The sequence below is a fragment of the Rhipicephalus sanguineus genome, chromosome 3, assembly GCF_013339695.2.
Source record: "Rhipicephalus sanguineus isolate Rsan-2018 chromosome 3, BIME_Rsan_1.4, whole genome shotgun sequence".
NCBI classification, from domain to species: domain Eukaryota; kingdom Metazoa; phylum Arthropoda; class Arachnida; order Ixodida; family Ixodidae; genus Rhipicephalus; species Rhipicephalus sanguineus.
The window spans coordinates 179,037,416-179,059,947 of NC_051178.1; the positions used below are offsets into that span (position 1 = coordinate 179,037,416).

The window sequence follows — 22,532 nt, forward strand, 5'->3', positions numbered from 1 at the left end:
CTGTGCAAGAACTATCCCCAACAGCAAGTGCAGCATTGCATACATTGAAGTTTTGTATGAAATACAGTAAAAGCTCGTTAATTCGGATTTCTAGGGACCGGAAAAAATGTCCGAATTAACCTAATGTCCGAATTATCGAATGGTCGAAATAAACACAATAAATGCAAGAGTTTTTTCAACATACCTTTACTTTACAAGGTAACCGCGGATGCGTCTCTGTTTTCGAGCAGAAATTCGCGCGGACACAATTTTTCTGAGCCCTTCAAGGTGCTCAGCAGCTAGCATGCTGTCTGGAGTGCCAAAACAAAATTCTTTGAGGACGACGAGGGCCTCCGCGGCTTCCTTCACAGTACGAGGGGGCCTGTGTGGCTCATAGTGTGGCTGCTCCTCTTCAGGCTCTTCGTTCTCGGATTCGTCGCCATGCATCACTTCCTTGACGATTTGCTCATCAGTCAGAGAGCCAGCAGTGGCAACGCCATCAATGCTGATATAATCGTCGAGTGTCACTGCATCAGGCATAACACTTCCAAAATCCTGCCCGTCATCGGCACCGTCGTTCGGCGACACTTCGGCCACAGCGGCATCGCTGGAGTCGGGTACAACAAAGCCACTGTGCCTGAAACAGTTGGCAATGGCGTGCGCAGGCGTGCTCTGCCACACATACGCGAAGAATGCTAACTGCGCTCAGGAGACTCACGTCCTATTGTTTGCCGACGTCATGGCACAGGAACTACTTCTTACCGGGAGAGCCCATTTTTCAGGGCACGCAAAATTTCTACTTTGGTGGTGAAGTCCTTGGCCTCGTACTTGGGCCGCTTCGCCGGCGTTGCCATCGGCGGAGAGTGCATTCACACGAGAAGTCAGCACAAAAGCATCAGCAACGATCAAGCTAAAGGAGCCGTACTGAATTGTTCCTCGATAAAACGGTGTTCAACGATGCAGCACACCAACGGGAACAAGCCAACAAATATGACACCGCGCCAAACCACACGCTATCACGCACGAAGAAAAGGCGTTCAATCAGTCTCAAGTCAAGCCAAGCCGATAATTGATGTCCATGGCGATGTTGCAGTTGAGCTTCTTTCCGAATGGTTCTTTTTTCGTTTTCGAGCCTCGCCAGCGGCCCGAAAGTCGCCGAATTATCCGATTTGCGGTCAAATCTGTCCGAAATAACGAGTGCCCAGTCTCATAGAGTGATGCATATATTTACAGGGACCAGATGACGTGTCCGAATTAACCGATTTTCCGAATTAACGAGAGTCGAATTAACGAGCTTTTACTGTACTGGGTGTCAATAAGGGCTGTATGATAGTTAGTTTTTCATACATCAGGTGCAAACTGTAGAAGCTACGCAAGTAGTTGGGCCAGAAAAATGCGTAAGGCAGCGCATTTTGCACTTGGATTGTATCGTTGTAAACATGGCCTCTGCAACTGTCTCCAGCTGCGCGTTTCCAGAACTAATTGCAGAGGCCACAATGCTAAAATGAAGAGACGCTAAGATATCCAGAAGAACCTGTTGACAATGGTGCAAATAATGGGGCTTGTTTTTTCTATCTTCATTTATTACTCAGTTAAAAAAAAATTTCACATTAGAGGTGGTAAAATCATTGAACTATTTCTTGGTGCGAACGCATCTACTGCAAGAAGTGTCGCTAGCTTCCATTACATTGCACCTGATGTATGAAAGAGAGTACAGCACAGGAGAGTAAAAAGAATGTTAAGAAAGCAAAGAATAAAAGTGTTACCATGTGCATGCGCAGTGTCATGAGATGTCCTGTTGTAAACAATGTGACGCAATTTGCCATCGAAGTTGGCTGTCTCCACAAGAGATGCTTTGCGGTCGGCCCAGTAAATGCGGCCTGCCGCATGGTCCACGGCAATGCCAGTGGGCCAGACTACACGTGCATCTACCAAAGTGCGGGGATTGGAGCCATCCAAATTCGCACGGCCAATTCTAGGCTTGGAGCCCGTCTCCGTCCAGAACAGGTACCTGCAAAAGTAAACACGATTAAATGAATGACGTACGTTTTGAAAAATAGGAACAGAAACTGAAAATGTGGAAAACAAAGAGAACAGTTGCTTCTCGTTTATCATTGCGCACCTCTCACATATAATCTCATTCTACTAGAAACAGTGCAAACGTTATTTGTTTATCAATGTATATCTGCAGATGCTGAAAAAAGACAATGAGCCAGCAAAAGCCAAAATGAGATGGCACAGATACATATGCAAGCATTCAGTCACATCCTTAGGCACTGAGTGCATAGGAAAATAATCTATGGTTCCGTGTGTGTGTGCGTGCATGCGGCAGCAAGATACAATTATGCATCACAGGCACCGCATACTTATCAAACATGCAGATGTACAAAATGACGAGCAAATTTTTGCATAAATTATGCGTAACCTATAAGGCAGCCAGATTGACAGTGCTTTATACAAGACCATGTCAGTGTGCGCACCCAGAGTTGGGATCCACTGCGATGTCACTAGGCTGGTCCAGGTTCTCAGAAATGAGAGTTCGTCGCAGACGGCCATCCAGGGAAGCGACGGAGATGCTGTGTTCCCCTGCATCCACCCAGTACAGCATCTGGCCGACCCAATCCACAGCCAGCCCTCTTGGCTCAGTCAGGTTGCCCAGCTAAGCAATAAATGAGCGAACAAATAAATAAAGACTATGAGGATGGCGTCAGTTCAAATGACTCGCAAAAGAGGTACAAACAAGCATTTAAATTTTTAAGACACATGAGGATCAAGCGGTGTCTATTTTATGACAGATCACCATCGCTGCCAAACTGCCCGATTCACATACCCAAGGGCTGCGACAAACTAGAATCTTGGCAGGAATTTTAGTGGCAAAGTTGCGCTGACTCAGTGTGACAGGCACTTAGTCTGACCGCAATGGTTAGAGTTTTACATCTCGAGCACATGTGCAACTATGCAGTAAGCTAGTAAAAAAAATCTCTTCCTTCTATGCAAAAATGGAAAGTGATGCTTATCAATGGAATTTCTGTCTACTTTCATGCTAGTGCGTGTAAGTAGGCGGCAGCACACTTGTCGTGGCATTCTTCTGATGTCAACTGAAGCAAAATATGGATCCCTCGTATTGACTGCTTAATCTGCAGATAAGCTTGGTTTTGCAAAGTGTTACTCTAGTTTTGTGTACACCAAGATGTGATTATGAAGCACAGCATGGTAAAGTGTTCTCGATTAATTCGAAATACTGCAAATCAGTTCTGCGGAATCCCGCAAGGTGGTGGAAAAGTTAAGAAACGAAAATTGATAACCACCTTTTTGTAGCATGAAGCCACAAGGAAATCAATACGAATTTCTCAGAAAGAAAGCTTCATAGTTGCTGAAAAATTCATCCTGGTCCGGGGATCGAACCCGGGATCAACGCTTTTCTGGGGCAGTCGCTCTACCAATTGAGCTAACCAGGAAGCTAGCAGTTGGCAGTGAATTAATCGATAACTCCTAAGCACATGGACACAGAAAACTGAAATTGGTTCTGCTGAATTACTTGGGGTTTTTTGATTTCCACCTACTAGTGTTTTTGCTTTTCATTTCCATCAAAATGCAGACATCGTGGCCAGCCATTCAACCCACACTCTGGTGTTTAGCATCGCAATGCTCTAGCTGCTAAGCTACCGTGGTGAGTATTTATACAAATGGATACTACTAGTCATGTGACAGCAAACACGCAGGCTTACCAGTACAGCAGCGTCGCTAGCTGCTTGTCGCTTGCGTCGGACATTTTCTGTTCTTCGGGGCAGTGGTGAAAGGCGTCTGCGGTAAATGGCACCCATGTGCAAGCTGGCCCAGAACACCAGCGTCTGAGAGTCGTTGTAGAACAGGTCGACAGCGTGGATGCGATTCGAAGGGTCCAAGTTGCCCAGCATGCCTTGGCCGTCCTGGTGCGACGACTTGTATGGGTCCACGTGGCGGAGCTCGTTTTCGCTTGCCACCAGTAGGAAGGCTTTGTCTCCTGAAAGACAAATGCATGCACCCTGTCAGTCGAGATAACTTGAAGCGCATCTCAGCACTGAAACTAGAAGATTCTGCTGAATCCAGTTTGCAGTGTTATCAGCATGTTACGTTCTGCTCAGCATAGATACCGTAACGCCAATCCGGATTCAAAGTGACTTGTTGGATGTTGAGTTCTATGCAACGATAAATGCAAGACCATTCTGAAGTGCAAAGAACAAGAGAGCTACACCACCAATGTGATTCCTTCAGAGGCATTTATTATGACAAAAGTAATGAAAACTGGACGAGTTGGTAGGAATTCATTATGGGATGATTTCAGTGCGCACAGAACAGACAAAAACGAAAAGAAGTAGACAAACGGTGTTCGTCTACTTCCTTTCGTCTTTGTCCTGTGCGCGCTGAAATCATCCCATAATTTATTAAGGTGTATGCAATAACTATGTCTTTTTATTTGCACTAACCGACTACCCAGATTCCCCACTACATTTGCAAGCAAAACTAAGGTGCCATATCAACGTGAAAAGATAGGCTGGCAATTAGCACGCTTTACATTTCGCATCACTTTTGCATCCCCTTCTTCAACGATGATAGCACGAAAATTAATGTAAGACCCGGACAGATTCTTTAACCATTCAACTGGTTCCTTTGTGACATTTTAGACCCTGTAAAATGGCCAGAGAACATACATAAACATTAGTAATTACGACTATGAACTTAGTTTCACAGGTACATATAGTCTCCGTTTTATGCAATCTGAACAAGGCTTGCAAAGTGATTGTGGTGCACTAAGATGCAGCCATGCCTTCTATTTGCTGTTCAGCACAACTGTACAAACAAAGATTCTAAATTTCACTATCGCTGTGAGCATGCCACACTTCCAGCGAAACTCTCAGTTAAAAGTACCCCAGCCCCTCTAACTATTTTCACAAAGTAAAATGAATCAGCCAAAGCAGCTAGTGCCATGTAGCTAGACATAGCTAACCAGTCGAAACCTTCTTGCTTTTTTTCATTAGGGTTACCAGCTCTTCACTCTTCGTGCATCTTTTTCTAACAATACATTTTGCAATTCAAAGTTAATACAAAACTTACCTTGTGCCACACAGGAATTGTTGCGTCGGTGATCTTTAACAAAACCGTGAGCACAACTGCAGCTGTGGGTTGAATTCTTTTTGATGTTGCAAGTCTGAGAACAGGTGCCGAATCGACAAGGTCCCGTGTCTAGAAGAGAGCAACAATACAAAATATATACTTTTTTTTTCTCCACAGAATTCAAAAGAAAGAAGGAGGCCAGCCTCAAACAGAATACCTAGGATATTCTACAGGACTTGAAGCATACATTACAGCGAATGCTGTAATAACTGCTGAGGCTTTACATGCCAAAACAATGATATGATTATTAGGCACACCGTAGTGGGGGACTCCAGGTCAATTTCAACTACATGAGTTTTTCTTACGTGGGCCTAAATCTAAGTACATATGTGTCCTTGCATTTCGCCATCACTGAAATGTGGCCACTGTAGCCAGGAAACGAGCCCGCGTCATCGAGCTTAGCAGCATGACACCTCACCTGCTAAGCTACCACTGCGGGTAGCGAATGCTCTCTGGCAAATAAACTATGGTAAAAGAAAGAAAGGAGCAAACTTAGAACTTTGGAGCATTGTAATGCTATTGCATTAAGGGGACACTAAAGAAAATAATGTTTTCTTTTTTGTTAGTTAATTACCCTTCCACAGCACCAAATCCACCACTTTTGTAGTGAAAAGATGCTTGAAAGGCCAGAAAACATGAAAAAAAGATACAGGCAGTGACACTGCCCTAGAAGTTCATGCATCAACGTAGTAGATTCTGACGGCTAGGGTCTACACAATTCTTCATCGAATTACATAGCATTCTGAGGGAGCCAAAAAATTAACATGGCATGTTCAAGGAAATTTTATTGAGCCAATGCTGCCAAAATTTGTGATTTCACACTCACCTTCAGGTTCTGAAGTTTTCGGTGCAAAATTAAAACAATGAGACTGACCTTCAGGTTCTCCTTTAACAATGGACATATGATTGCAAAATCGATAACAATAGAGTTTTCAAAGAATAATTCATCGGTATGAACTGGTTTAATGTTTCACTTTGATTCCCCTTTACGGGCCCTGCAACACTTTTTCAGCATGGTCAGAAAATGCTGCCAAGTGGTCGTAGAGGCTCCTGAGAACACTCGAGCCAAACGTTATAGTGCAGCACGTAACCTGGAATTTACAATTCTCAAAGTCAGCTAGAAATCATTCCCTCTTCTCTCGACAGATGATGCCATAAACCCAAAGTCCACGGCTATCAGCTAATTTGAGCATCGTTAGCTGCTTAGTTACCGGGATCCCCGCAGGATGCCACCACGTGCCCACGGGTGCGCTCGTGATCACACTGAGAGCAAGCCAGGTGTTTGAAGAAAAAAAGAGAAAAAGTGCTCAAGAGGTCACGACACGCACTGACGAAGGGATGAACCTTCTTGCCCCCTTGTCATCCCCCTTCCTTCATGACTCTCAGCACACTCGCTAGTACGAAATGAGAGAGAAAGCGCTTGAAGTGTGCAACAAATTCCTGTAACTCCGCTCGTACTTGATGGATTCTAAATACTTTTGCGGCAGTCAATTCGTGAGGCAATAAGCTCTTTTCAATGAAGCCATTCGACGATTACTTGGAAAAGTGTTGTAGGGCCCTTTTAAAGGCGCTCTCACTTTTGAAGGACAGCACTAAAGCAGATACATGACGTGTTCGAGTTCTTACCGCAGTCTTCTTCATCAGTGCCGTCACCACAGTCGTCAATGCCATTGCAGAACAAATTGCTTGCTATGCATCGCTGGCTCTTGCACTTGAACTCGTGTGCCTTGCAATGATGACCTAGAAAAAGCAAGCATGCAGCACTCAGTTTCCAATCAATTTAGAATGGCAAAAGCAAACCGAGCTTCTGCAGAATCACACAGCTGTATCTGAGCATACAGTCTCATGCTAAACAGTTCCCTGAATGCTAATTTCAACAGAAGCAAGTATACAAGGAGCAGTTTACGAAGTAGCTGTGGCAAAGCTAGAAAGTTTTTTCTGCTGGCATCTCAAGGCTAGGCAAAAGTTTGAGGATTGAAATTATTAGACTTTCAGTCGAGCACATTGCATCAATGTAAACAAGTGACGTGAGAAAGGGCTGCTCGTACCAGGTGATCTCGAGGTCACACCAAAGAATATTTCAAATGGGCACAGAAGCAGGTGCTCCAAGTAGTTTGAATTTCAAAAGGAAGGGCAGATGGTGATGACAGGATGGCAATGACAGCAGTTTGCTGTGATAAACTGCATTCACACACACCACATTTGAAAGAATTGTTAAAAAAGATTTGTTAATAGATGAAGTTTAACCAGACACTACACATATTTCAAGAAAAGGTGTTGCAAGCCCTCTTTTGCCTAGCCTGGCTATTTTTGAGTACTCTACAGTGGAATGTAGCATTAAATTTCCAAACAGACAGAACTAACATGTAAAATGCCAATTCCTTGTGTTTGTGCCACAATTTTATAAGATTGCGCTGTACAGTAGACTCTCAGTAAACGGAAATCTGTTAAACGGAACTGCTGCTTAAACGGAACAACTGCATCTAATATAATTAGTTTCATACTTGGATTCTGCACTTCTGTTCATCTCTCAGTAAACGGAACTCCTGTTAAATGGAACACATTTTCTTGGTCCCTTCAGGTTCCGTTTAACGAGAGTCTACTGTATGTGATGGTCTTTTTTTAATGTTTCAGGTCTTCAGGTAATGTTTTCTGGTGACCAATGTTTTCTGGCAGGTCGTGCTGAATGTGCAGATTCTTTTCTGATCTTTGAAAACCAAGGAACGCTGCTCTTGATCCGTACTAGGAAGGAAGACCGTTGGGAAAAGTAGGGCACCGACAGCTCCTCTTCATTTGCGCTATAGATCAGTCACCCACCTATTGTGAAGCACTTATGAAATCAGTGGCCACAGCTGTTTTCTTAAACAAGCACCATTCTTTGTCTAAAATAGTTTACAGGTTCAAGCACATGAAAGAACAGCACAAGCAGAGGCTCACATTGAGGGGTGTCCTCATCTGAATTATCCCCGCAGTCGTCCTTTCCGTCGCACACGCTTGAACCCGGTACACAGAGGCTGTTCTTGCACTTGAATTTTCCGGGAGGGCACGCAAAATGCACTGCAAGGGTCACAGCACGAGAGAAAAATTTGAAAACAATCACTTTCATTAACACAAATTTCATAAACGTGCATTAGAGAAGAAAATATGCCACTTGAAACATTGAAAGCTTGCATTACCAAATCCATTGACTGCACTAAGGATACATATTATAGCACTGAAAATTCAGAATTTTGTTCCCCTCTGTCATAGAGACAATACTCGTTTCCTTGCCTCCTTTTTTTCTGCATACTACAGAGGCACCACACATCACGCTTATTAACCACTGATACACAACACTAACAAGTGCTCTCACAATTGTTATTATCATTGCTTGCCATGACTGCAGCCTGTGGTGCCCATCATATGACTTAATGTCATATAACTCCTCAACCAAGGAAGGTACCGGCTTTAGAATGATATCCAGCTGACTAGAGCACCATAACAAGGAACTCGTATGCTAATGACCACTTACTGGGTTAATATAAGTATGCTTCAACTCAACATGTTCCATTTGTTATCGACAAGGCAGAACGTACAGCATAGACCACTTATAACGTAAGTCGGCAGAGTCGCGAATATCCGCACTATAAGCGGTACTGCACTATCACCAAAACAACATTTTTGAAAGGTTGCACGTGCGCAAAACATGACCAACAGGCAGGCGCACAATTCCAACTATCAAGGCATGCGACTGGGACGTAAGTTTGCATCCGCTTACATTTGAAAATGTTGAATGGTGAGCGTCTGTGGACCTGCGGTGCCGACATAACGAACGCCGAAAAAATGCGCTGTCATGGGAAGTCACTGCGGTAACACAGTGCGCGTGCGCGATGTTGAAAACGGTGGCGACCACAAACCACCACTCGAGTGTTTCACACGCATGCCCGTGTTTTTGTTAAAGATGTAAGTCACCCCTTCTAAAATGCAACAACTGCAAAATGTTTCATTGACTCTGCACCAAACCACAACTTCTATAGTCCACGGCCACTGACATGGCAACTAGCGCTTGTTAGGCCTAGCGTGCGCGTTGCAACTTGGCATGCCGTTGCGAGAAGCTTGCCCTAGACAACACGGAGATTGGGCTTAGAAGAGGTCGCACTCGCGAGCTAAACCGAGGGCATCACGCGTGAAACGAAGTTTCGGTTTGCGGTCGGGAGAACAGCCGCGGCAACTATCCTGAAAGTCTTTCAAGCTTGTAAGTCCGCCTGTTGGTGGCAAAGGCAAAAGCTCAATCGCGTCTCAAAGCATTGTTACTTCCGGGGGAATCGAGGCTGCATGCACGATATCTGCGCTCTTGATGCGGACGCGGGCGCCTGTACGTAGCGGAGAGCGCATGTCAAGCGGCCGAAGTAAAGGGGGCAAAGGCTTTTTCGTCGGCCACGCAACTGCTACCCCTCCTCACACCACGCACCTGCGCCGGGCTGCTGCCCCCCACCGCCATCACTCTTTTTTTTTCCCCCCGCTCCTTGTTCATTCGTTCCACGTCCCCTCCTCCTTCGTAACGCCGTCGCCGCTCTCTCCCCCGCCGGCGCATCTCCGCTGAGAAGCACACTCGCTCCCTAGCATCTCTGAGAATGTTCCGGCAGCCGCATTATAACCGGTCTTTCATCTCGGGGGACTGCACAATAAGCGGTATGCATATACATGGAGTTCTATGAGAGGGTAAACGGGAGTCAGAAAAAACAGTTTTTATAGCTGGTACTGCACTGTAAGCGGTTACATTATAAGTGGTCTGAGCTGTATTGGATTGCTACCACACTGTTGCGCAAGACTGTGCATGTGTTTTAATCTGCTAAGCCACGAACTCACCATATCAACAAACTCGGAGCTTGTGATAAGAAATCAAAATTTTTAAAGTTCTGTCTTAGCCCTCCGTAGTGCCCCACATCATGCACAATGTTTCCAGGAGCAAATTCTACACGCATGCAATAAGGCAAGCAACATTTTGGCGGTACCCTGTTGTTGCAGTTACAATGTGAAGGGCCACACACACCATGCAGTCTGTACTGCCCGTCGTTCCTATGCTACATGAAATGTGAAAAAACCCCATACATGCTCCTGCCATCTAGGTAATCTAGATAATATGTGATGTAATAACTGCAATTTCTTTTCACCAAAATATGAACAAAACAAGGGAAAGCAAGTTCTTCACAGGAATTAGAGTTACTGTATATGCTACCTTTAGGTAGCAGAGTTGCGCATCCGTCTTCCAAACGCCGCTAGCAACCAAGCGTTGAGGAGAAGCTGACGCTCGGGTCAATTCTTGTATTTCTCGATCGCGCCACTGCAGCGAACTGGATTGACACTAGTCATTCACAGTAAAGTTAATCACCGGTCTTCGACACGCCAGACTTGCCGATCGGTGACCCAGTACGCATGTCGCCTGCAAAAACGGAGCGCGTCTTCGCCGCATAGTTGTGGTTGCTAGCCAGACCTATGCGCAACTCTGCTACCTAAAGGTAGCATATACAGTAACTCTAACAGGAATATGCTTACAGCAACGCCGGTGATCTTCATCAGAGCCATCTCCACAGTCATCTTCATTATCACATTGGAATGCGCTAGTAATGCAAGCCCCATTCTGGCACTGGAACTCTCCTGCCTTACAAGCTATATCTGAAAGAAAAAGGTTGTTCAATGATGACACAAACATTATGCATCAAAATGAATGCAAAAAAAGTGTGACATGAAGAGTTACATGATTTAAAAAACAGCGAGCATAAGCTTCATTTCAGGAAATGGCATATAATGGATTACTCTATATTATGCTCATTTCCTACTTTAGCACATTAAAAGCATCTGACTGAACAGGTCTTCTCTTAGATGGCATAAAAGCACGCAGTACTTATGAAACCTATAATAAGTACAGTAGGAATAACTTAAGGAACAACAAAGTGTTCATCCCGAAAATGCTTGTGAAATTTTCTATTATGCTAGCACCAATCATATAATGCTGCAAAAGAAATTTAACATGCTCGGTTCCACTCTTAGGAGACTTACAGCTGTAACACTGTTTTTTTAGAATTACAAGTTGGTTCCAAGGACAGCATGTTGCATGGTGTTTTGCACAACATGTGCTTGTTAGTATCTTCCTTCCTACAAATAGGCTGTGAATATACAATCAATTAACGGAAAGTTTAGCTCGGCAGAAATGAAAGTAATTGCAAACAGTACAGCTATAGGGAACAGTTTGCGACAGGCTGAACCTTTGCTGTGTAAAGGGCACGTATATACATAACAGTACCAGGACAGCAAGAGTGGTCTCATTTACTGTCTATCCCTTCTACATTATGCCATTGTGTTTAACACGTCACCACAGCGTGCACTTTAAGCAAGAAAGCAAGGAGAGACGATACTCACTGCAACCTTCTTCATCCGAGCCATCAGCACAATCTACATCGCCATCACATCGCCACTCTTTGTGAATGCAGTGGCCCACAACTTTGCAGTAGAACTCATTAGAACGGCATGTCGAATCTGAAGACAGGAGGGGGGGTGGGGGAGTAATAAGGCATACCGGATTTTCTCATTTCACACATCCTCTCTAAGCTTTTGCATATTACATTAAATAGATTTCCTTTATTGCCAAAATGAAAGACAGTGACAGCCAGTAATGACTAACCTAATATCACTTAGAATAATTAAAAGAAACAGAGGACCAAGAAAAGGGAATACATACTGCAGTTGGCCTCATCACTGCGATCCTCACAGTTGAACTCTCCGTTGCAATGCATGGAAGCCTTGATGCACCTCCCATTCGCACACTGAAACTCGTTGTTCAGGCAACTTCGGCGTTCTGGCATTTACGAAAAGAAAGCCACCAATTGCAATTGTAAGTCCCTTACAATATGGCACAAAAGTAACCATTTCCAATTATAGAAGATATCATTGCTTTTTGAACACTGCGAGGCCAGAAGTTTATCACAATAACTGCACGTCCAGTATGCACGGTACTACCAACTTCAGAGGCATTTTTACCATACAGGGAAGACTCAGAGCATCAAAACTTCGCTGAATAAAAAATTGCAGCCTCAGTTCACGGTTCAGGTAGAGATTTTCCATATGGCGTACAACAAGCATTTTTGTGAATGCTGTCAAGATTTCCCTCCCACACATCTCAAAAAGGTGAAGGAGAGCCAATCCGTGGGCCCAAGTGAGCTGTGTGTACTCACCGCAGTCCTTCTCGTCTGAACCATCCCCGCAGTCGTCGTCAAAGTCGCACTGCCAATGGCCAGGCAGGCATCGACCATTGTTGCAACGGAAATAAGATGGGTGGCAGCTCATGGCTTCCTCATCGCATGAAGGGCCTTCGTCTTCCCGACCCGAGCAGTCGTAGTCACCATCACAGCGCCATGCCAGGGGAATGCAGCGCCCAGATGAACACCGGAACGAATTTGGCGGGCATTCTCTGTCCGCTGAAAAGAAAGGAAACAGCACTAGTTACCAAATATGGCTTCTATTAATTGAATGAAGTGTTGATATCGTGTTTGTTTCTGTGCTTTTGGTGGGCAAATATGCTTACCAAAAGGAATTTCTATAGTCAAGCACAACTTTAGAAGGCAGTGGCATTTCCATCTCAAAAGCAGATGCATAGAAGCCTGCACCAATGAGCACACGCTCTAGACTGATGTCACAAGCAGGACGGTCGGTGAGCTCACCATCAGGGAGCATCACCAAGCACATGAGCGTGGACTGTTTTTTTAGTTGCAAAGGCAATCGGCTGCCACGCTTCAGTCATCAGGGCGAGGCCTGTCCTGCCTTCTTTAGTTGCATCCGACTATAGATCCCATTTGAACAAGAAAATGCGCCAGCCTTGCACAAGTGAGAAGTGTAGCAGTCTGCTGCTGCAGCTTCCTCACAATACTCCTCTACCTGTGGCACACGGGCATGCAACACTGAGTCAATGCAGGGTGTGACTACATGTTGAGCAATGTCGCAGCACTGAGACAGGCTAAGATTGCGTATAAATGTGGGAGAGAATGTAGAGGTACTCACCGCAATTAGGTGGCTCGTCTGAGCCATCGAAGCAGTCGTTGTCTCCATCACAAGTCCATACATCAGGAATGCAACGGCTGTTGTTGCATTTAAACTGATTAGCTGGACAAGTCTTCGGAGCTGCAAACAGTGCTTCAATGAAACGCCAGCCCAACACAATTTTTAAGGAGTAAAAGCATGTGCAAATTATCACATATTCAATAGAGGCATGAAACTTGTTTTGGTGGCTGTATGCTATGATTTTTAGCTATTAAACACAGTGTTGTATGTTCGATTTCCTGACATGGTGGATTTGAATGGGAACAACATACACAAGAATGCTCATTTAAGTGCTAAAAAAGTTCAGATCAACAAAATCAATTTAATGCATTCCATTATGCAGTCACTTGTAGCAACTGCAATACTTGAGGACATAACCTGTTGATCATCAGTTGAGGTACAAAAGTTAAGACTTCCTTAACACGAACCTAGTATATCACAAAGCACGTGCAGTAGGCTTAGTATGAATGAGGCTAACAACTAGACAACACTCACATCAAAGCGACAGCAAAACACCGGGCAAGCGAATTGATCTTTCACAACTTTATGCATGTTTGCAGGAAAATGACTGCTTAAATAGTGGATAATATTGTGAGTAGTGAATTTCTTGCATTTCACTTGCAAATCGTGACAATGGCAACGTCACCATGCAATAAGATGGAGTCTGCTGTAGCTTTGCTTATTTGGGTCCGGGTCTTTTGGGAAAGAGACTGTCTAGTCAAGTTTTTCAATATCTTACGATACTAATGTAATTCTCACTCTTCTTTTTCTTTTAGTGACTAACCAATTACTAATTAAATGAAGCAGACACACCACCACTGTTTTCGTTTGGTGCATGGAAGAGAAAGATGAAGACCAATGCTGCATTTGCGAGAATGCCCATGTTTGTCGCTGACAGATATTGCAGTGCTTTGCCAGACCTTCATTATTAATGATGATGAACCTCTTCACTAGTTGGTCTCAGTCAGACAGCCCTACCTTATGAGATCCCTGTGAGCTGGTGCGAGAAACTAGAGAAATTGCAATAATAGCTTCGGGACACGGTCTTATGCTGAAACATAATGACAATGAATGAATAAACAACAATTTCTTACGGCAGTTGAGTTCATCCTCGCCTCCCGTTGCGCAGTCAATGTGGCCATCACAACGTGATGCCACTGATATGCAGTATGCCTGCGATGTCCCATTGCCAGGGCATTTAAACTGGCTGGGCAGGCAGGTATATTTGTCTGCAAGAGAATGTGCGTAAATTAGTTTCTCCTTTAAGGTACACAAACCACCGCTGCGTTCATGTCCCCACGAGATAGGTGGTGCTCTGCCAGCATTACTTGTTTTTTCTTGACAAGACAAGAAATTGTCGTGTCATTTTGTTTGGGTGTGTTCCCAAACAAAATGCACATTGGGCACTGGACACTAACCTCACATAGCAGAGCTTTGTAATATTACAAACTGCAGAAAGAGAGACTACCAGAAGGACTGACGATTGATTGATACGTAATATTTGTTGCGATGCAGCTACGCAATAGCAAGGCTCAAATATGGGCGAGAAAATAAAGATTATAGAGAAGTGAAAGAATAGAACAGATTCTTCTGTTGCAACTGGTTTCTAAGCTGCAGGATTTGTCGTATGTACCATAAGCCTTACTGATTAAGACAACTGAAAGTGTGGTGGAGCTTTAATGCATTGATATGCTGCCTTCCACAGAACTAGAATATGTGCAGATATGTAGCTGCCAAATTGTAAGAAAACATAAAAACTTTGCCAATGTAATAAACAATGGCAAGTATAATAATAGTACTATATGTTGTGTTTTGTTTTTTCCCATTCGTGATTGCATCAAAGGCCCAAGAGGAGAAAGGCAGCACTTTGCTGGTGAGTGTTGTCCATGAACTGGTTCCATCAATGTGGCTCATTTTCCCAACATATTTTTGTCACGGCATTGCATGGTACTTGTATGTCTATGGCCATAACTCTGGCTGGAATGGGTCCCACGTGATTGTGAAAACGCAAACCTTGCGCAGGCTTCTTCCACGATAAAACGGCAGCTAAAATGATAAAACGGTTCAACGAGGCTCCCCTACGCAATAACAAAATACATCAACAAGCATCCTGTCTAGCAGTCACTTAGATGATGACACCAAACTGATTTTAAGTAGTAACCTAAATGTTTCTCCTCGGTGAGCTCCACCTTATAGTAATTTTTATTGCCCATTATGCATGGAACTCACTGCACCGTAATCTCGCTGACAACACACCTTTCTTAAGATGTATTCACAATGTCTTCAGATGGTTAGTTAAGAGCACTCTTCTCACAGTACTTCTTAACACAGATAAAAGGCATGCTCTTTGCTGCTGCTGTTCTGTCTTTAAAGTGACACCTTGCTCAGAAGTGTGTTCAACTAAACTAGTTGGTCCATAGCTAAGACTACTTCAGACAACGCATCACTTCCAGTTCCACTGTTCAAAATTGTCTTGGCTTTCTCAAGAGTTTACAGCGCACACCCTCTCTGAAGTGCAACAAATGCAAGAGCAAAACAATCCTGCACAGTAAAGATGTAAAGCAAAGTCAAACTACATGCAGTTTCTTTGAATTCAACAAAACTGCATTGCTGAGCAATTTTTGCAGGAACACAAGACCTCACATGTCAGGCAGAGGTAAACATACCGCAGTCATGTTCATCATCGCCCCCTGTGCACTGCGGCTTGCCGTCACATAACTGGCTAGGCTGGATGCACTGTTCATCAGCGCACTGGAATTGGCCTGGGCTGCACAAAAATGGTGGACAACTGGGTGGCTCGTCAGAACCATCACCGCAATCATCCTGGGTGTCACAGCGCCACAGTGAAGGGATGCACTTGTATGTCTTCTCACATACAAACTGTGAACTGTAGAGAAAAGAAGAAAGAGATTCATTACCAGCAGAATTTGCATAAAAACTTAACACGAGAAAACAGACTAAATCATTCATTCCGTCTCTTCGATTCACCAGATTACGTAACATTGGTACAACAAGAGGAGTGCACAGGACATGCCCCCTTGTCCCTCATATACGAGCATACTGTTTCAACAAAATGAACTTCAAACAACTCGCCAAACTTACCATCTTGATATAATAGTTATAGTTTACTTATAAGGGCTTAGTATTGGAGCTGGAATGTATTCTAGTAACTTGTTATGACCAAACCACACCTCACAGTTTAGAGCATTTAGACGTTACGACATTTTTCTCTTGGCTCCTCTGCTCATATTTCATTCTGGCATTAAAAAATACACGTCACAACATTTCCAACACTTCAGTCCCACAATACCCATTGCCAGATATTTGTTTTTCTCTCCGATTGCTAACAATTCTGTGCAGAAATAGCTAGTTAATAACTGTGTCGAAAGCTATGCGTGAACAGACCTTTCCTTACACACGCACAATTATTTGGCATTACCACTGACTGCTGCTAAGGCTAACTTTTAGCCACTGTAATACACCTAACGTGCTTTGTCTCAGCTCCTTATCTACTCCAAGCAACTAGAGTAATTCCTGCATAAAAATGTCCTTAATCAGACAAGACAGTGTGCATGACACAAATACAAAAGGCCACTAAACCAGCTTATATGCTACTGTTAAAAGTGGCAGCTGCTCTCCACTTGGATTTAGCATCAATTTGACTCGATGGCTTGTTGCTACGAAATGCTGCTTGATTACCTTGTTGCCATGGTAAATAGTGCATGCAAAGTTTGATGCTTCTGCAACTAACAGTGTCAGCAAGGCTCTGCCATGAAGGCTAATTGTAATTTTTCCTGCAAAAGTGGCTTAATAAAATAAAATATGCATGTGGAACATTTATTAGTGTAAACGACCCTAAAAATTTGCTCCACTGGCAGCTTGAGGCTTAGAAGATTGCACAGGTGCCTTACCTGGTGCAGTTGTTCTCGCAAGATACCGAGTCCCCTTGTAGGACGTAATTTTCAGGGCATGCGCAGGTAGACTTGCCGCCAGCTTTGAGTAAGCACAGCGTTGCACAGCCACCATTATCCTGGCAGGGGTTGTCGGGCACTGCGGGTGCAGAAAGCAAAGCGTGCCAAGTGAGCATGTTAGTAAAGCCATGAACACAACTGTGACACAGTGATAACAGTAGAAATATATGAAAAAGTTAGCCACTGTATATTTACAGCACACAATAGAAAAAGAGCAAAAACAATAAACAGCTAGTAAAAATAACAAAAATAAAAATCTGTTCCTACAGCCTAAATATGGTTGCACCACTGAAATTATCATTGAATGCAACTACAGTTTAACCCACTTGTAACGATAGTGGTTTTAACAATATATCGGTTATAACAATGAAAAGCTGCTGCACCGTCAACTTCTGTATGTTTTCTATGGTAATATAACCCGCTTACTACGATGACCCCATGCCGCATTATCATTTATAACAATGAAGTCTGGCTGCTAGGTGTCGGTGCTGAAAGGTAATCCTTGAAGAGAAAGAAGTAAGCGAGAAATTCAAGCCACTACACCCCGTCAACGGCCGCCGTGCACTCATACAATAGCAGCCGTCCTCCAGCCTTTTCAGAATCGACAACCTTGCGTGCCTCTCCCGCCACAATTCCACCTCTCCAAACATGAATGGGCTACTCCGCACCACCCTTCAAAACACAAATGGGTGCCTCAAGTGCACTGCCTGTGATCACAGTCAACTGGCTCGCCCCTCATTCTGCACAGTTCTACGAACTTCGCGTAAAACAAGCAAGGTTGACAGACATGATGTTTTCTCGCGCAAGCCAGTGAGAAGCACGTGGCAATCTCACCCCAGCGTTTCTCAAGCTGATAGGCTGCCGTAGCAACCTGTGTGCAGCACGTCACCTACGAAGGTCACGCCGTCACTGCTGGGGCGCTTGCTGTATCGTATGCATGCATTTGCCGTGAAAGCGTTCGTTATGGCATGCCCACTCCGTTCCTGACCGCACATGGATGTGGCGTGGCGCGTTTGGGTTATCGCCTATTAAATGCGTGCAGTACACATACAATTGCGCTAGGCCACATGCACTACCGAGCAGTTAGCTGAAGATGCTTAGCAAAAGTGTTGTCAGCGACTAAGCTGTACTGGCACGTTTGCCGCCTGCCGCTATCACGCCTCCGCACATTTTTGGTGCTTATCCGTAAAGGCATTGCCGCACTGCGCCGTGACAGTGGCCCCTTCAGATGTTTGATTAGCTTCATCCCATCACACTTTGGCATTGCGGCAAAGCTACCTTTAAAGCTCTACTTCGGCCGCAAATGGATCGACTCGCGAAAGCGCTGGTTCGAACCTACAGACGCGGCAGAGGTGGGGGCTTCAATTAATGCCATCTTGAACCTGCAGTTTGTGCAGAAAGTCCAAAAACTAAGATGCCGAAGAGTTTCAGTGCCTGAAATTTCGGACGTTCTTATGCACTGATGTCTATGGGACTTGTGACGGTGCCGCAAATGCGTCCAAATTTTCAAGCATGTCCGAAAAATTGGCAGTGGACTGTATTTTGCCTTTTCTTTATGCAACCCGTTTATAACAATTATCGGTTACAACAATGGAAATTTCATGGCACTTGAATATTGTTATAAGTGGGTTCGAATGTATACATAAAAATTAGGGGTGTGCGAATATTCGAAATTTCGAATATTTTTCTAATAGTGTTTGCTATTCGATTCGATTCGCACTGGAATTTTTCTATTCGAACTTCCCAAAAACAAATACAGTCAACGTCCGATTGAAAGTGACCCCTTCAGATTTTCAATATGCTTCACCTCATCACAGCCCGGTATTGCGGCAAAGCTGCCTTTCAAGCTCCGTTACGGTCGAACTTTGCCAAGGCACAGTCAACGTCCGATTGGAAGTGGTCCCTAGATTTTCAGTGTGCTTCACCTCATCACACCCCGGTATTGAGGCAAAGCTGCCTTTCAAGCTCTGCTACGGTCGCAAATTTACTAACTCAAGAAAACGCTGGTTTCAACATGGAGATGAAAGATGTGGCAGAGGTGAGGGCTGAATTAATGCTGTTTTGGACCTGAAATTTGGGCAGGAAGTCCGAAAAATCGGAAGCCGAAGCTTTTTAGCATCCAAAATTTCAGATGTTCTTATATATCGACGTCTACGAGGCAGATTTGGAACTCCAGACTTTAAGGGAGCACACCCTTGACTACCACATCAGTTGGGCTTCCACAGAAGTTGAAAGAGGAGGAGAGGCTGAGGAAATGGCATCTTTGCCCATCACGTGTAAAGTGTTGTCAGCAACACTTTCGTTGCACCAAATCATGTACATAAATAGAATTCGGCCTCTACATTGATTCATTCTTGTTAAGACAACTATGAAACACCATCCTGCCAGTGCTTCATCAACCTAGCAAAAAGAAACACTTTCATGTTGCTATCTCATAAGAATGTGCTTAGGAATCCTCTCTAACCTTTTTTTTCCTGCAATTGCGCTTCGAAGTATTAGAAAAATATTTGAGCAATATTCGAGAAATATTCGAAAAATATTCGATTCGATTCGCACTCACACTTAAATATTCGAATTCGCTTCGCACCCAAAATTTTGCTATTCGCACAGCTCTAATAAAAATCCTTTTAAACTCAATGACAAAAGTAAGCAGCCTGGATGATAAAGCACAGAGAAAGAAGACACCACAAGGTCTTTCTGTGTATTCTTTTACTGTCTTTTGTTATCTGTGCTGTTTACGTCCTTCAATAATGTACCAATTTAACAAAGCAGCTACTTTACTACAGTTTACAAAATAAATGTTACAGAAGCAACATTGTCAAGTTGAATCATCACTGCTTTCCCTGCTGCTATCTGCAGAAACCCAATGAGCCTTACAGCAAGACGGAACAACACTGCCATAAAGACTTCTTTGGAAGCTTGCATACAACTGGCACTCACGCTATACGCTTTATCTGGGCTTATCATGCTGGTTATAAGCACTAAAATATGGTATACAACAGCTACTGAGTCATCTGCATAACAAAATGACGGTGTTATGACCAGAAACCCTGCACAGAATGAAATGCAGTGTGTGAAGCTGCGTGACATTAAAAAGCTTTTACATGCCAGTGCAACATTTAATAAATGGTTCCTACTTGATAAAATGCTTGTGTTGAGCTAGTACAACGACACCTGATGGAGATGAGTTTATGGGTCAGGCTTTACAGCTCCAGTCAAGCACACTAGCATGTACCCTGTCTAAAGACACAAATCTCTGGTTTCACTTTTCTGTTTCGATATTCCTTGCTTGTGTCTGACAGAACTATAACAGTACAAACAGATGGAAGGATAATGTTTCACCAATGTTTCAAAAAGTAGTCAGATGCTAAGAAAAACGATCTTGAAATTAAGAAGCTGGGAAATGAATTGATAAATCGATGTAAAACAACACATAACAGTTATTGCATGCAGAAACAAAAAGACTGAACGCTGTCAGTGTCGCCGACATACCTATGCAGCCTCCATTCTTTTCACTTCATCGTACACAGTAATGTGTAAGTTAGCAAGCTCTGAAGCAATTCTGTCATCTAGTGTACATTCCTAGAAGCCAAATTTCTCCTCTCTTTCAGTTTGCACAACCTAGGAATTTTTGAGCTAAAGTACAATTCTAATTCGAATATTCATGCTGCAGCACAAGGTCACCACTCTAGTATTTCTGCCATCTGTCATATCCTTATGGGTCTATTACATCGAAATGTAATTAAACCATACTCGAGCCATTGTTCAGTATTAAATATAGTTGAGACAAAACCCCAATGCAGTCTTCATATGGTCTAATGTACTCATTGACCGCTTATGCCATACCCCTACCAGTTAGCACGTACAACAATCAAATTTCGTCAGAATGCTGACTTTTCCTTTCTACATAACCAAAAATAAACGACTGTGTTTGTTTTATAATAACCGAGAAATAAGACCTGTTTCTGTAAGTGTGTTACCTCTGAAAAAAAAGACCAACACTGACAGGTTTAACCAACGCCGAAAGGCTTAAGAGGAAGATTACATTCAATGAATGTTGATAAACTCACTTGGTCTCTGCCTCAGAGGGTGTTGCACCTGAATGTCCATAGGTCGAATGGCAGTGCGAACAAGTGTGGTGATGTTTGTGCAGTTGTTCTTGTTGCAGTAGTGCACTGCCTTGCTTTCCCAGTCAGTCCAGTAGAGTTTGTCTTCAAACAGTGTCATAGCAAACACATGGTGTAATGGGGATGTGGGCCCTGAAGAGCAAGAGTACAGTAACGGTCAGTGCATCAGATGCAAAGGCCATAAATCCCACTAATGTATGCATAACACTCTGCTGTTGGCAACTGCAAGAGCACACATTGAGGTGTACTGTGGAGTTGTCACAAGACCTGCCATTCACTGCTTCCAGCAACTACTTCACAGAATCAATCTTAACTGTTTGTTACATGATGTTTTTCCAGCTTCATTACAAAAATTACAAAAAGTTTCATACGAGAGATTTCGTGAATGCAACTGTGAGAATGTAGTGTAAGCCTATTGGACATACTGAATATTGTGTGGAGTTCAGCATGCATGCATATAAGGCCGGAAATAACAATGCTAGAGCTTGAAAATGATGCTGCAACATCATGATGCAACAATGATGCTGCAGCAGTCAACAGTAATAAAAAGGCCATTTCATATCATTCATAAGTTACATTTAAAGGAGTATGCACTCTGCATTTTGATAACGCAAGCTTCATAGCACATGTACAACTTCATGTACAAGAATTTCCCACACACATTAAACAAGCCTGTCTGTTGTGAAGAAGCACATATAACGACATCAAGGGGTTTAAAAAAGGACTAAGGTGCTCGCTGTATGCTATTAGTAAGGACACTAATGTTAACACACTGATTACTCACACTCTTGCGTGTATTATTTGATCACACTGTTTGACTAGTGGATAACTACCAAGCATGTTGTGACAAAATACAAAGACAATATGTGACCAGTCTACAAACCATTTCTAGCAAGGATGCGAATGTTGCCTCCATCCAAATTGGCCGTTGCAATGTAGTCATGTTTGGCGTCAGCCCAGAACAACTGGCGAGTGATCAAATCCAAGGTAAGTGCGTTGGGCCAGCCCATAGACTCTGAAGACTCGTTCACCAGGACTTGCACGTTTGAGCCATCCATCTCCGCTTTTCCAATGTATGGGTGCTCACCCCAATCCGTCCAGTACATGTAGCTAAAAAATAAAATAAAAATAGAACAAATAACCAAAGGCCCGTTTCACTACGGAGGTTGGTAATCGTAGCCAAGAAGTGTGACAAACAAGGCGATATAGCAGCAGCTTTTTCAACACT

General features: G+C 43.6%; 1 protein-coding gene across 1 annotated transcript in view; it reads right to left on the reverse strand.

Annotated features, from left to right (window-relative positions):
* The window catches only part of LOC119387755 (low-density lipoprotein receptor-related protein 1), a gene marked incomplete in the record, with an annotated part of 115,342 nt that overhangs the window by 19,171 nt on the left and 73,639 nt on the right, over window positions 1-22,532 (reverse strand). The window contains 9 exon segments of the mRNA XM_037655263.2: window positions 1,746-1,990; window positions 2,460-2,638; window positions 3,708-3,982; window positions 5,074-5,202; window positions 6,760-6,873; window positions 8,071-8,190; window positions 10,669-10,788; window positions 11,533-11,649; window positions 11,852-11,944. Of these exon segments, the coding sequence (XP_037511191.1) occupies window positions 1,746-1,990; window positions 2,460-2,638; window positions 3,708-3,982; window positions 5,074-5,202; window positions 6,760-6,873; window positions 8,071-8,190; window positions 10,669-10,788; window positions 11,533-11,649; window positions 11,852-11,944 (1,392 nt within the window).